The sequence below is a fragment of the Sphaerodactylus townsendi genome, linkage group LG07 (genome assembly GCF_021028975.2).
Source record: "Sphaerodactylus townsendi isolate TG3544 linkage group LG07, MPM_Stown_v2.3, whole genome shotgun sequence".
NCBI lineage: Eukaryota > Metazoa > Chordata > Lepidosauria > Squamata > Sphaerodactylidae > Sphaerodactylus > Sphaerodactylus townsendi.
The window spans coordinates 118,214,845-118,228,976 of record NC_059431.1 but is presented as its reverse complement, the minus strand read 5'-3'; the positions used below and the strand labels follow the sequence as shown (position 1 = coordinate 118,228,976).

At 54.4% G+C, this 14,132-nt stretch overlaps 1 protein-coding gene across 1 annotated transcript in view; it reads left to right on the top strand.

The window, feature by feature from the left end:
* PIK3AP1 (phosphoinositide-3-kinase adaptor protein 1) overlaps positions 1-14,132 on the top strand; it is a 68,244-nt gene that overhangs the window by 46,408 nt on the left and 7,704 nt on the right. Inside the window, exons 6-11 of the mRNA XM_048504453.1 lie at positions 2,109-2,201; positions 3,110-3,212; positions 7,223-7,422; positions 9,800-9,872; positions 10,869-11,024; positions 14,035-14,105. Coding sequence (XP_048360410.1) covers positions 2,109-2,201; positions 3,110-3,212; positions 7,223-7,422; positions 9,800-9,872; positions 10,869-11,024; positions 14,035-14,105 — 696 coding nt within the window. The remainder of the gene's footprint in view (positions 1-2,108; positions 2,202-3,109; positions 3,213-7,222; positions 7,423-9,799; positions 9,873-10,868; positions 11,025-14,034; positions 14,106-14,132) is intronic.

The window sequence follows — 14,132 nt, the reverse complement described above, 5'->3', positions numbered from 1 at the left end:
GGGGGTGGGGGGGGGGGGGGGTGGGGGGGGGGGGGGGTGGGGGGGGGGGGGGGTGGGGGGGGGGGGGGGTGGGGGGGGGGGGGGGTGGGGGGGGGGGGGGGTGGGGGGGGGGGGGGGTGGGGGGGGGGGGGGGTGGGGGGGGGGGGGGGTGGGGGGGGGGGGGGGTGGGGGGGGGGGGGGGTGGGGGGGGGGGGGGGTGGGGGGGGGGGGGGGTGGGGGGGGGGGGGGGTGGGGGGGGGGGGGGGTGGGGGGGGGGGGGGGTGGGGGGGGGGGGGGGTGGGGGGGGGGGGGGGTGGGGGGGGGGGGGGGTGGGGGGGGGGGGGGGTGGGGGGGGGGGGGGGTGGGGGGGGGGGGGGGTGGGGGGGGGGGGGGGTGGGGGGGGGGGGGGGTGGGGGGGGGGGGGGGTGGGGGGGGGGGGGGGTGGGGGGGGGGGGGGGTGGGGGGGGGGGGGGGTGGGGGGGGGGGGGGGTGGGGGGGGGGGGGGGTGGGGGGGGGGGGGGGTGGGGGGGGGGGGGGGTGGGGGGGGGGGGGGGTGGGGGGGGGGGGGGGTGGGGGGGGGGGGGGGTGGGGGGGGGGGGGGGTGGGGGGGGGGGGGGGTGGGGGGGGGGGGGGGTGGGGGGGGGGGGGGGTGGGGGGGGGGGGGGGTGGGGGGGGGGGGGGGTGGGGGGGGGGGGGGGTGGGGGGGGGGGGGGGTGGGGGGGGGGGGGGGTGGGGGGGGGGGGGGGTGGGGGGGGGGGGGGGTGGGGGGGGGGGGGGGTGGGGGGGGGGGGGGGTGGGGGGGGGGGGGGGTGGGGGGGGGGGGGGGTGGGGGGGGGGGGGGGTGGGGGGGGGGGGGGGTGGGGGGGGGGGGGGGTGGGGGGGGGGGGGGGTGGGGGGGGGGGGGGGTGGGGGGGGGGGGGGGTGGGGGGGGGGGGGGGTGGGGGGGGGGGGGGGTGGGGGGGGGGGGGGGTGGGGGGGGGGGGGGGTGGGGGGGGGGGGGGGTGGGGGGGGGGGGGGGTGGGGGGGGGGGGGGGTGGGGGGGGGGGGGGGTGGGGGGGGGGGGGGGTGGGGGGGGGGGGGGGTGGGGGGGGGGGGGGGTGGGGGGGGGGGGGGGTGGGGGGGGGGGGGGGTGGGGGGGGGGGGGGGTGGGGGGGGGGGGGGGTGGGGGGGGGGGGGGGTGGGGGGGGGGGGGGGTGGGGGGGGGGGGGGGTGGGGGGGGGGGGGGGTGGGGGGGGGGGGGGGTGGGGGGGGGGGGGGGTGGGGGGGGGGGGGGGTGGGGGGGGGGGGGGGTGGGGGGGGGGGGGGGTGGGGGGGGGGGGGGGTGGGGGGGGGGGGGGGTGGGGGGGGGGGGGGGTGGGGGGGGGGGGGGGTGGGGGGGGGGGGGGGTGGGGGGGGGGGGGGGTGGGGGGGGGGGGGGGTGGGGGGGGGGGGGGGTGGGGGGGGGGGGGGGTGGGGGGGGGGGGGGGTGGGGGGGGGGGGGGGTGGGGGGGGGGGGGGGTGGGGGGGGGGGGGGGTGGGGGGGGGGGGGGGTGGGGGGGGGGGGGGGTGGGGGGGGGGGGGGGTGGGGGGGGGGGGGGGTGGGGGGGGGGGGGGGTGGGGGGGGGGGGGGGTGGGGGGGGGGGGGGGTGGGGGGGGGGGGGGGTGGGGGGGGGGGGGGGTGGGGGGGGGGGGGGGTGGGGGGGGGGGGGGGTGGGGGGGGGGGGGGGTGGGGGGGGGGGGGGGTGGGGGGGGGGGGGGGTGGGGGGGGGGGGGGGTGGGGGGGGGGGGGGGTGGGGGGGGGGGGGGGTGGGGGGGGGGGGGGGTGGGGGGGGGGGGGGGTGGGGGGGGGGGGGGGTGGGGGGGGGGGGGGGTGGGGGGGGGGGGGGGTGGGGGGGGGGGGGGGTGGGGGGGGGGGGGGGTGCCCATCATCCCCTGCCAGCATGATGCTGGCAGGGGATGATGGGAACTGTAGTCCATAACATCTGGAGGGCCGCAAGTTTGACACCTGTGACCTACACAATGATTGTCAGCACTGCAGCAGGGCTTCTGTCGTCACGAGTGTGACTCTCACAGCAGCCATCCATGCGGATCTCTTCAACGTGGAGGCATTTGCTCAGACAAGCCAGTGACTGCACGTGGGTGCGTCACAGGTGGGCCTGGAGTGCAAGTTCACAGGGGCTGGCAGGTGTGCAAACCAGCCTCTGGTTCACAACTTCCAGGATTTTCCAATCCAGACCCCAAAGGTGATTTGAGTATGGAGGAATCATGCTTTGCTGAACGTAGTTGGCTTGATTTTGAGTGGCTTTGCCCAGTTGCTCAGCAAGCACGGTGCCTTATTGTAAAGCTCTCATCCCTCTTCATTATAGAGCCAGCGTAGTGTGGTGATTAAGAGCAGGGGCACTCTAATCTGGAGAACCGGGTTTGATTCCCCGCTCTGCCACTTGAGCTGTGGAAGCTTATCTGGTGAACTAGATTGGCTTGTGCACTCCAGCACATGCCAGCTGGGTGACCTTGGGCTAGTCACAGTTCTTTGGAGCTCTCTCAGCCCCACCCACCTCACAGGGTGTTTGTTGTGGGGGGGGGGGAAGGGAAAGGAGTCTCCTTGCAGGAGAGAAATGGGGGGGGGGATATAAATCCAACTCTTCTTCTTAACAGTGAATCCCAATAAGGAACAGTCCCTTCGAACAAGTTGATGTAATGTAGGCTAATTGTCACCCTGAGTTCTACTACAATTAGCTTTACTTGGGGACACTTGCAAAGATCCTGGCCAACAAATATTTGAAGTTCACATCTCCTGGTGATACTGACTTCGGGCTGATTAAGAATTGGAGGTCCTGTTTCCTTGCATGATTTGCTCGGTGGAACCCAGGACCAAATGCCAAACTTCCTTCTCCTTTTACCCCTTCATGGTTTTTTTAAAAAATATTCTCTAATTTTGATTCCCAGAGGCTGCAGGTGTGGTCTCATTTGCCCTAGTCTTGACTGACAACCTATGATGTTGTACAATGATTCTCCCATCTGCCTTACTCACTGTCCATAGCTTGGCCAACGGGGGATTGAGGTTGGCCAGTTGGTTTGTACTGGTCCACAACAAGTCAGATAGCTCATTCCCTTAAATTTTGTGAGCTTGAAGGCTGGTTTGATTCTGCAGTGTTGTCTCAAGTCTTATATAATCTCTCTTTGTCTAGTATTTTCAGGAAAAGACAGAGAGAGTATTGGAAATCTCTATGTGTCTTCAGAGAACCTTGGGAAAGGTGAGTCAGAACTAGAGCATTCTAGGTTTCGTCTAACGGGCTTTTGGGGGGGGGGGGGGGAACCTGACTTCCATGCCGTATTCTGACTTCCATACAGTTCACTTCATTAGAGTGAAAAGGCTCTGGCAATAAAAGCAACTGTGTAGCTCAGAGGTTTGTTTGGCACGCTTCCATTCTTTCATGTCCAACATATTTCTTGTTAGTCATCATGGTAGTTTGACCTTCTTGGCAAAACTTTCCACTAACTCATCTTTCTTCCTGGTTTCTGTACTTGAATGATGGGCATTCTCGTGTCTCATTGTCTGAACAATGAACCCCTGTGAGGGCAGAGAAGAGTTCCTCCAAACAACTCAACATTGCAGCCCCCCCCCCCCCCCCCATTCTGCTTCTACTGTCAGCTTTTCTTGGGATCTTCCAGGCATACCTGTGTAGAGGCACAAGGCCAGTCATAGAAGGATATTAAACCATAGACATGTCAATGTTATACTGTTAGCTGTCCTTTTCTACTCTTCTGGGGCGGGGGGCTGTAATTAGTGGAGCAGATGGGGCTGATTCTGTGAGCTACTTGCAGTCACTGCACAGCCGATCTAGCAGACCTGTGCAATCTGCTAACTCCGAGTACAGTCACTGGAGACTGGAGGACTTCCTGCCCCTGGTGCCGGTGGAATCCTCAGAGCTGGTTCAGGGTCTTCTCTCGTCAAGTGCGATGGCCCCTGGGGCATGACCTTCAGGATCATCTGACACTTCCGGGTCCATTCACTGCAGGCCTGGAGTGCCAGTTCTGTTTTGGTGGAGCCGTGGGGCTTGCCTCATCTTCACTGCCAGCGGTTTCCTCCTTCTCCACCTCCTCACTTTCACTTGTGTCCTTTTCCCCACTGCTGTCAGCATTGGTCTCAGCAGGGTGTGGGGGGGGGGGGGGAAGGGCAACCCACGACAGGCAGGGTATAAATGAAAATAATTATTATGATATGCCCTGCTGAGGTAACAGCTACAGCATGAACACATAGTAAAGTTGTGGACAGTGGCGTAGCTGCCAGGCTCTGAATTGTTGCACTCTGTGTCCCCCCCCCATCTATCCAGGAAATTTGTCCTCCCCTCTCGCTCCCCACGCCACCTTATTGAGCAGTTGCAGGCTGGAGAAATACCAGCCTGTTTCCCTTTCAGGCTGAAAATTGTACGGATTTGGGAACTACACTTCCCATGAGACCTCAGTCTGCAGGGCCATAAAGTTTCTCCTGGGAAGTGTAGTTCCCACCAGGCCATTTTCAGCCTGAAGGGAACTGGCCGCTTCTCCAGCCCGCTGCACCTGGGCAAGTGTGTGTGTGTTAATGATGATGGCGGGGTGCCTTGAGGGGTTGGGCTGGGGCGATTTTCCGCACCCCCAGGTGGCTGCCATGCCAAGCCTCACCCCCGCCCCACCCCCTGGTAGCTCTGCCACTGGGCGTGGGTCTTCTAGAAGACGAAAAAGAGTAATTTGGACCCATTTGCTCTTTTCCTTTCAAAACTAATTTCTGAATCAGTCTGAGAGCCAGGAAGAAACGGTTTGGTCTCCAGGGAACAGATCGACGGCATCTTAATTGGATGCTGGGAGAAGGATAGGAGTGGCTTCTCCAAAGGAGGGGTTTGAGCCCACATTTGGCCAGGCCTTGCGTTCAGGAGCTGTGTTCTGGCCTCCTGGTCTTTACAAGCAGAGCATTGTTCTCTTCTGCTTGGACCCTGCCTGACAATTGTCTCTGAAAGGAGAGGAGAATGAATGGGCAGCCTTTGTCTGGTCATGACTCCACTCTTTCCTGATCATTGCTGTCCCTGTGTCTTTACAAGGAGCAGCTGTCTTCTGTGTGGGGGGCAGTGAGTGTTGCCTGGGCTGGGCTCTGTCAGAGGGGCTTTTGCTGTGTTTGGGTGCTGCTGGATTCCGATAAGGTGCGAATAGACATTCAGTGCAGCCGTCATTAAAAAAGCACTGTAAAACCACACTGCCCGAGAACAGAAAGCCGAGAGGAGGATATTGTAATAGTCTATGAATATACGAGAGGCTTACAGAAGAAGAGGGATGCGAGCTATGTAGTTTAGAGCATAGGTGTCAAACTCACGGCCCTCCAGATGTTATGGACTACAGTTCCCATCATTCCCTGCCAGTATCAAGCATAGATTGAAAAACATCAGCAGTTCCAAAAACTTCAACCCTAGTTTGTTACTAATCTTATCATTAGAGCCGTGTTTTCGATCGTGCTCAGCAAACAAACCATTGATCACTTCCCACAGACACACTCCTAGGCCCATGGTGGCAAACCTTTGGCACTCCAGATGTTATGGACTACAATTTCCATCAGCCTCTGCCAGCATGGCCAATTGTAGGGGCTGATGGGAATTGTAGTCCATAACATCTGGAGTGCCAAAGGTTCGCCATCATAGTCTAGGCTCTTTTCTTGCATTGAAGTGTCCCTCCACCCCGCCCAGACAATTTGGGTTTTAGGTAATTGGACCATTAAACATTCGAACAAGACACCCATACTGTCCCAGAACAAACCCTTCTCTCTTGCCATTGTAAGTTTTGGCGGAATATAGACGTTAATACCTAGTAGGCTGCTGAAATGTTGACTTTTTATGTGGAGCACCAGCTCACAATTCAAACCCTCATGGAATGTCCACAGTCTCCACAGGCAGATCCACCTTAATGCAGATTGCCAAGACATCACAGCCGCGCCCTTTGGTGTGAGACTTAGTTGCCAGGCCCTCAACTGTTGAGGGCACAAACCCAATTCAGAAAAAGAAGCGAGGGGTGGGGAGTGGAGTGGAGTGAGAGGAGTTCAGATTCTGCTTCCAATTAGTATAAAAACAGCTGTCGGCTCTCAAACTTCCCCGACGAAAACTAAAATCCAGGCTTTGGGCACCAATTTAGGTATCTGTCAGCAGCAACAAGAGCAAGCCAGCTTGATGCCTCTAGACCAGGGGTCTGCCACCTGTGACTCTCCAGACCTTCATGGACTACAATTCCCATCAGCCTTGCCACTTGGCCAAGCTGGCAGGGGCTGATGGGAATTGTAGTCCATGTACGTCTGGAGAGCCACAACTTGCAGACCCCTGCTCTAGGCTAAAATACAAACTAATTAAAACTCACAAGCTCCTAATGCACACAGCTCTGGTGTTGCCATCCTGGCCCCTCCTCCTATGTGTCTGTCAGTCTCACCTCACCTGTGCCTTCCCCCTTTCTCTCCTACCACCTTCTCTATCACTCCTCTCTTAACCCCTTTCTCCCCTCACTCCCCTTTCCCCCTGCTCCTTCTCAATCTGCTCTCGATTTCTCTTGCAGTGGCATAGGAGGTTAAGAGCTCGTGTATCTAATCTGGAGGAACCAGGTTTGATTCCCAGCTCTGCCGCCTGAGCTGTGGAGGCTTATCTGGGGAATTCAGATTAGCCTGTACACTCCCACACACGCCAGCTGGGTGACCTTGGGCTAGTCACAGCTTCTCGGAGCTCTCTCAGCCTCACCTACCTCACAGGGTGTTTGTTGTGAGTGGGGAAGGGCAAGGAGATTGTAAGCCCCTTTGAGTCTCCAGCAGGAGAGAAAGGGGGATATAAATCCAAACTCCTCCTCCTCCTCCTCCTCCTCCTCTTCTCCTTCTCCTTCTCCTCCTCCTCCTCCTCCTCCTCTTCCCCAGACAATCTGCCCTCTTGCATTTCTTTCCTTCCTCCTTATTCTTGCGTGTTAGTTAAAACATTCTTAGAGAAAGCTTCACACAGATTTTACAGCCCTGCAAAGCAGGCCGGCATGACTCTTTCCATGATGTGCCAAAGCTGAGAGTGGGTAGTCTAGGAGGTGGACTTTGGACCTCCAGGTGCAGCTTTGACCCACAATACCTACAATGGTTGGGACAGGCAGTTCCAGGTGAGAAATGCGACATTCCAGTTAAATTCCAGTTCCCGTTAAACCATCAGCAAGCATGATGCCTGGGAGTGTTATAAATGAAGGTGGAATTGCCCACGTGCCCTCTCTTCTTTTCCCGTGTCAGCAGCCAAAGCTCTGAGGGTTCATTCCCAATCCAGTATCTACGATCCCTTTGCGGGGATGAAGACCCCAGGACAAAGGCAGCTGATAACTCTCCAGGAGCAGGTGAAGCTGGGGGTGCTGACCGTGGACGAAGCCGTCCTGAATTTCAAAGAGTGGCAGCTGAACCAGAAGAAGAGGGCAGACTCCTTTCGCTTCCAGCAGGTGAGTGATTTAGAAAGTTTGGGTACTGTGTGGTTTCCAGGCTGTATGGCCGTGTTCTAGCAGCATTCTCTCCTGATGTTTCGCCTGCATCTGTGGCTGGCATCTTCAGAGGATCTGATGGTAGGATCCTCTGAAGGATGGTAGGATCCTCTGAAGATGCCAGCCACAGATGCAGGCGAAACGTCAGGAGAGAATGCTGCTAGAACACGGCCATACAGCCTGGAAACCACACAGCACCCAAGTGATTCCGGCCGTGAAAGCCTTCGACAATAGATTTAGAAAGTGTTTCTGTGGATAAAAGCACAGCAGCTTCGGTGCTAAATCTCTCCTACCTGCCTTTCTGTGTGTCAGAGCTGCGAAAGGAAACTATTTGCCGGTTGCCTGCATGAAAATTTTATTTTAAGAAAAAAAGTACGGACGATACTACAGGTTAACCAACAGTCACCATCTGTCCAGAGGTGGGATCCAGCAGGTTCTCACAGGTTCCCGAGAGTAGGTTACTAATTATTTGTGTGTGCCGAGAGGGGGTTACTAATTGGTGATTTTGCCACGTGATTTTTGCCTTAGTTACGCCCCTCCTCTCAGCAGTAGCGCGCAGAACTTGAAGCAGTTTAGCAGGAGGTACACCAGCGTGCGTGGCAGCCTGCGCCAGCGCGCATTCGTTTCCCGCCCAAGGACCGGCGCAGCGGCTGCGTCCTTGCCACAGCCCCGCCCAGGAATGCCCCGCCCCCAGAATGCCTGGCCACGCCCCCGCCGTGCCCCGCCCAGCCCCATTGGCGCTACGCCACAGTTTGAATCCCACCACCATGGGAACCTGTCACTAAATTTTTTGGATCCCACCACTGCATCTGTCCTTCTTGATGACCAAGAATAGTGGGAAAGGACAGGCAACAAGAGACTGCAAAATGGTCCCCATTCAGTATGACAAGGGGTGTGGCTGCAAAACATGTTCTGCACTTGGATACATCCAATCCAATCCAATCCAATCCAAAAACCTTTATTAGGCATAAACCAGAAGTACCATACATTCCAAATGCAAAAACAGGATCATTGTTACATATCATGTAGAACAGGGGTAGGGAACCTGCGGCTGTCCAGATGTTCAGGAACTACAATTCCCATCAGCCTCTGTCAGCATGGCCAATTGGCCATGCTGGTAGGGGCTGATGGGAATTGTAGTTCCTGAACATCTGGAGAGCCGCAGGTTCCCTACCCCTGATGTAGAACAATGGATTAAAAATGTAGCAACTGCTTCAGAAATTTCTACACTAGGGCTGTTCAATAGCTTAGACATTTTTAGTTTGTCTGAGAGAAACATAAATTCTAGAGGTAGTAAAGCTCCCAGATCGGTTCTAATATCATTATACCTCGAACAGTAAAGCAGGATATGAGGGATTGAGTCTATAGCGTTGGGACAGTACCGACAACAACGCTCACTTTGTGGGATGTTAAGGAAACATGATCGGAATTGGGCAGACTTGAGCAGGCACAAAGGCGTTTTCTGAGGGGAACGGGTTCCCCCCACAAATTGGCAACAGGGCCAGTATCTGTAGATAGAGGAGACTATGGGAAAATAGTTAACTTGTGCTTTGCATGTTTTGTTTAATTGTGGTTTTAATTGTTTTTACAATGTGTATTTTTAAAACCTGTTTTAATGACCTCATTTGTTTGTCACTGTGGGGACCGTAAGTCAATTAGAGAGGTGGCATTAAAATGCTCAAAAGAATTAATGGAAAAGTGTAGGTGCAGAGATAAGTCTGTAATTTCAGAAAAAAACGAATTGTGCCAAAAGGAACGGTGGGGTACAAATATTTAAATAAGTAAAATGTGAACAAGGGGGCTCATGTGCCGAGAGGCTCATATCTTGGTAAGTCAAGTCTTGCTACTTGACCACCGGAATCGCTTTTCTAACAACCTGCCTGCCGCTGCCCAACCCATTTATCTAGCCTAATTCGGTAAGCGCACGAATAGATACATGACTGGGGTGCTGTGTGGTTTCGGGGCTGTATGGCCGTATTCTAGCAGCATTCTCTCCTGACGTTTCGCCTGCATCTGTGGCTGGCATCTTCAGAGGATCTGATGGTAGGAATGGAAAGCAAGTGGAGTATATATACTGTGGGGTGAAAAGGTGAGGCCATCTGAATAGAGTAGCCTGGCATATGAGTCACAGAGAAGTCTGTAGCATGGGAGTAACAATGAAGCTAGCAAGGTCAATAGTTGAATGGATCTGAATAGAAGTATCCTGGTCTTTGTTCCCTTTGAGTGCTATAGTCTATAGTTGTCCTGTGTTTGTGTGGAGCTGGTTCCGGCCGTGAAAGCCTTCGACAAGATACATGACTTTCCCCAAATTCCTGAAAACACCTTTTTGCATTTTCAGGAAAACTTGAAAAGACTAAGAGAAAGCGTGACCCGGCGACAACTGGAGAAGCAAAAGGCAGGCAAACATCCAGGTAAAAAGATTTTAAATAGCCGGGAGCGCGTGATCAAAACAAGAGCCGTTAGCCACACAGCTAGCTACACGGGAGCCGCTGTGCCACCCTGCCCGAGGGCTCTTCCAGAACAGGCAGCCGTCTGCTCTGTGAGAAGCCTGGTGCGGGGTGGCACAGTGGCTCCCGTGTAGCTAGCTGTGTGGCCAGATATTCACAAAGGCTTTCTTTGCTTTCCCACTTCCTTGTTGCCCGAGGACTGTTTCAATCCTTGCTTGTAGACCGCTGAGTGCTGTGTGGCTGCATATCGTGTGCTGAGAATGGGCCCTTCCTAATCTCCTGCACAAAGTACCAGGGCTGTGCAGTGGTTCAAAAAATGCAGCCTGCAGGCGTGCCAGATGTCAGGCTCTCGAACGTGGAAATAACAGAGACCGTAGGAAAGTCCCAAAGCAGTTTATTTCTACAACGCGTAGAGTAACAGAGAAAGCTGAATCTAAGCTTACCCGCTTAGATCCAGCGATTATATCCTTCAATTCCCCCCGCCCCCCATTCGATTCCCACCAAATGTGTTTCACAGAGAGTATCACATTTGCACTACAGAGCTTCAAGAAACCTGGGAACATTCGCACCTTCCCGCAGGAGGGCTGGCGCCAGGGAATTGCCAGAGAGGGGAGAGGGAAACAGGAAAGCATTTACAGGAAACATTTGCAATCCCCACACAGCAAGACATCTAAGCACTGTCAGGCATGGACCTGACACCAGATTTGTGAGTGGCATTTGCTTCTCCTAGGGGGCCAGTGCTTCAGGAAACTCCAAGCAACCCTGAGGAGTAGGTGAGCCACTTCATCTGGGGCAGTCAGACGGCCCTGCCTGGTTGCAATTTCAGCTGTGGGCGTTGAGGGGGCACTCATTTAGATTTTTTGAATGTCTGTGTTCTCCAATGGTTTTGTCCACCGTGTGGTTATGAGACCGTTGTCATCTTTGAAAAATGGCTCTGAAATCATTCCGTTTTCTCCCTAGACTTGGAAATCACTGCTCCTCAGGGACATTTCCAGAAGACTCCCAAGAAACCAGAATACGGCGTATATGAATTCAGCCCCCGGAAAAATGTTTTCCCACCAAGTAAAGAGCTGAAACGAGGGGACTGGAAAACAGAAAGCTCCTCTAGCTCTGCAAGTAAGCAGCAATCAGAAAGCCACCTAAAGAGGTGTGGGGAGGTGTGTGGGTGCTAAGCCAAGGCAGAAAGCCCGAGGCCAGGCAACGTTTAACATCTGCACCTTATTGGAACTCTGATATATAAGGCCATTCTCCCCCCAATGTCACCTTAGCCTTTTATTATCAAATTTGCCGATGACACAACGGTGGTGGGGCTCATCTCTGGAGGGGATGAGTCTGCCTATCGGAGTGAGGTGGACCGACTGCTCTCATGGTGCAGGGAAAATAACCTGGTTCTTAATACTAACAAGACAAAGGAGCTTATAGTGGACTATAGAAGGAATAGCTCAGGAATTCAGCCCTTGACTATAAATGGAGATCAAGTAGAGCGGGTGGCTAGTTTTAAATTTCTGGGCGTCATGATTAAAGAGGACTTGACCTGGGGCATACAGACTGCCACGGTGGTTAAGACGGCCCAGCAAAGACTGTACTATCTGAGACTTTTAAGGAAACAACAACTGAATTGAAAACTCCTGGTGTCCTTTTATTGCTGTGCTATAGAGAGAGTCTTAACCTACTGCATCTGTGTATGGTTCTCCAGTTGCACAGTGCCAGATAGGAAGGCGCTCCAAAGGGTGATCACTACTGCCCAGAGGATGATCGGCTGCCCTCTCCCCTCCTTGGAAGAACTCTATAATTCCCGAAGCCTAAATAAAGCCCAAAATATTCTGAGAGCCCCGTCTCATCCAGCACACTCTCTTTTTGAACTGTTACCATCCGGCAGACGATGCAGGTCTATCAAAACTAGGACAAAGAGGCTTAGAGACGGCTTCTACTCTACAGCTGTGGCTATGCTAAACTCCGCAGCTTCGTGTTGATGTGTTTGGGGCTGTGTAGGGATGGGTGGAGGAAGGGGAAAGTGAGGATGATGTATGAGTCTGAAATTGTGTGCATCGAGGAATGCTGCTGTAAATTTCGTTGTGCGTGCACAATGACAATAAAATGCTTATGCTTATTAACAACAAACACTAGAAAACTACTTGCGACTCAAGGAAATCACCCCCACATAGCATGATCCGCAGAAATATAGTTAAGGATGAAACAGTTCTTAACTAAGGTGTGCTGCCAGCAGGCAGGAGCGTGGCCGGGTCTGACCCCGCAGGGCAAAGTGGGTGGCATTCACAACCGTGGCCAGGTCGCAGCCAGTGGGTCAAGGCAGGCAGCAGGCAAGGCGTAGTCAGGTCACAATCCAATAGGTCAAGGAGAACCGAGGAGCAGGCTAGGAATCAACAAAGAACCAGACACACGGCAGCGACAGGTAACACACTTGTTGCACCCAGGCAGAAGCATAAGAACATAAGAACAAGCCAGCTGGATCAGACCAGAGTCCATCTAGTCCAGCTCTCTGCTACTTGCAGTGGCCCACCAGGTGCCTTTGGGAGCTCACAGGCAGGATGTGAAAGCAATGGCCTTCTGCGGCTGTTGCTCCCGAGCACCTGGTCTGCTAAGGCATTTGCAATCTCAGATCAAAGAGGATCAAGATTGGTAGCCATAGATCGACTTCTCCTCCATTAATCTGTCCAAGCCCCTTTTAAAGCTATCCAGGTTAGTGGCCATCACCACCTCCTGTGGTGGAGGCAAGCTCACAGCAAGGCTTATATAGAGAGCCTTGTTCAGGGGGCTGGGATTGTACGAGGAGTTAGTCTTCATCAGATGCAGAGACTTCCAATCTCCCATACTTTGCTGCCAAACGAGCACTCTTTTTGTGCTTCTGAAGTAGCAGCCTTTGCTTCTGCCTCCTATGCACAGCTGGCTCATCACTGGGTCCCTAGGAGGATCTGCAGGCTCCTCCACCTGTATGTCATCAGGCAGGGAAGGGCTGGGCGTTGGCTCTGCTGCCTGGTCTTCTCCAGGAGCAGCCAACTCTGGCTGCACTATGTCCTCAAGTTGTGCCTCAGAGTCCTCTGTGTCCTGGTAAGTACCCAGGGGCTGGCTCATGACATAAGGGAATAGTTCACAAGGGCTGCCTTTGGAAAATGGGAGACTTTGGGACAAAGAGGAGTGGCGGCTTCAGAGCCATGGGATGACACGGACACGTGGCTTCTCAAAGTAAAATGGGATGAGTTGTTACTACGGGGTAACGTTTTAAATAATAAAAGCTCAAAGAAGCTCAAGTCGAAATAAAATAAAGTTTCTGAAAACTTTATTTAGCCAACACTGGGCAGAGACAGGGTCAGGGGAGCCACGTAAAATGGCAGTGGGTTCTTGCTTTTATTATTATTAATGACGAGTTACATCAAAATGGCAGCAAGGAATACACCCCAAAGTACATACATCATCAATCAATCATACAAAAGGTGGAGATTTTCCCTGTTCCCACAGTATTTTGGGGTTGACCAAAGTCCTCATTTCACCCTTTGACGTAAAGTGAACCAAAAACCTTTGTTTCCTCTTATCATTAATGTTTCTTGTTGCCCTGTTCCTTAAACAAGGAGTTTGAACATTCCCATAGGCCTTTCTATTGTTTTAGGAAGAGGGCAATTTTAAAGTATCTTCTGGGTAAAACAGGGTCTCAAAAACAGTTTAGCATGCACATTTTGTATAACTGTGAACAAAGAGGCATCTTTGGAGTTATTTAGCTGAGTTAGCATTATTAGTGAAGAAGAATAGTGCTTTGAGGCCTGCATGATTTCTTTGGTCAGCAGCTTTTATGGTTGCCAGCTCTCCATTATAAGGAAAAATAATGGAGGGAAAGAAAAGTTTATCTTTCCTTTATGAGTCCAAAATCCTTTTCCCTTTCTCTTTCTTATATTTTCTTTATTGCTCTCACTTTCTATCACTTGCTGTTTCTTTCTTTCTTTCTTTCTTTCTTTCTTTCTTTCTTTCTTTCTTTCTTTCTTTCTTTCTTTCTTTCTTTCTTTCTTTCTTTCTTTCTTTCTTTCTTTCTTTCACTCTTTTCCTTCTGCGCTTGCAGAGTGGATCTTGTTTGTAAAATCTTTGATAACCAACCACAGTCTTATTTTCCAACCAGGCAATTCAAGTAACCGATCGAGTACTCGAAGTTTGCTGAGTGTCAGCAGTGAGATGGATGGAGACAATGAAGTAATTTTTTTCTCAATGCATTTTTTC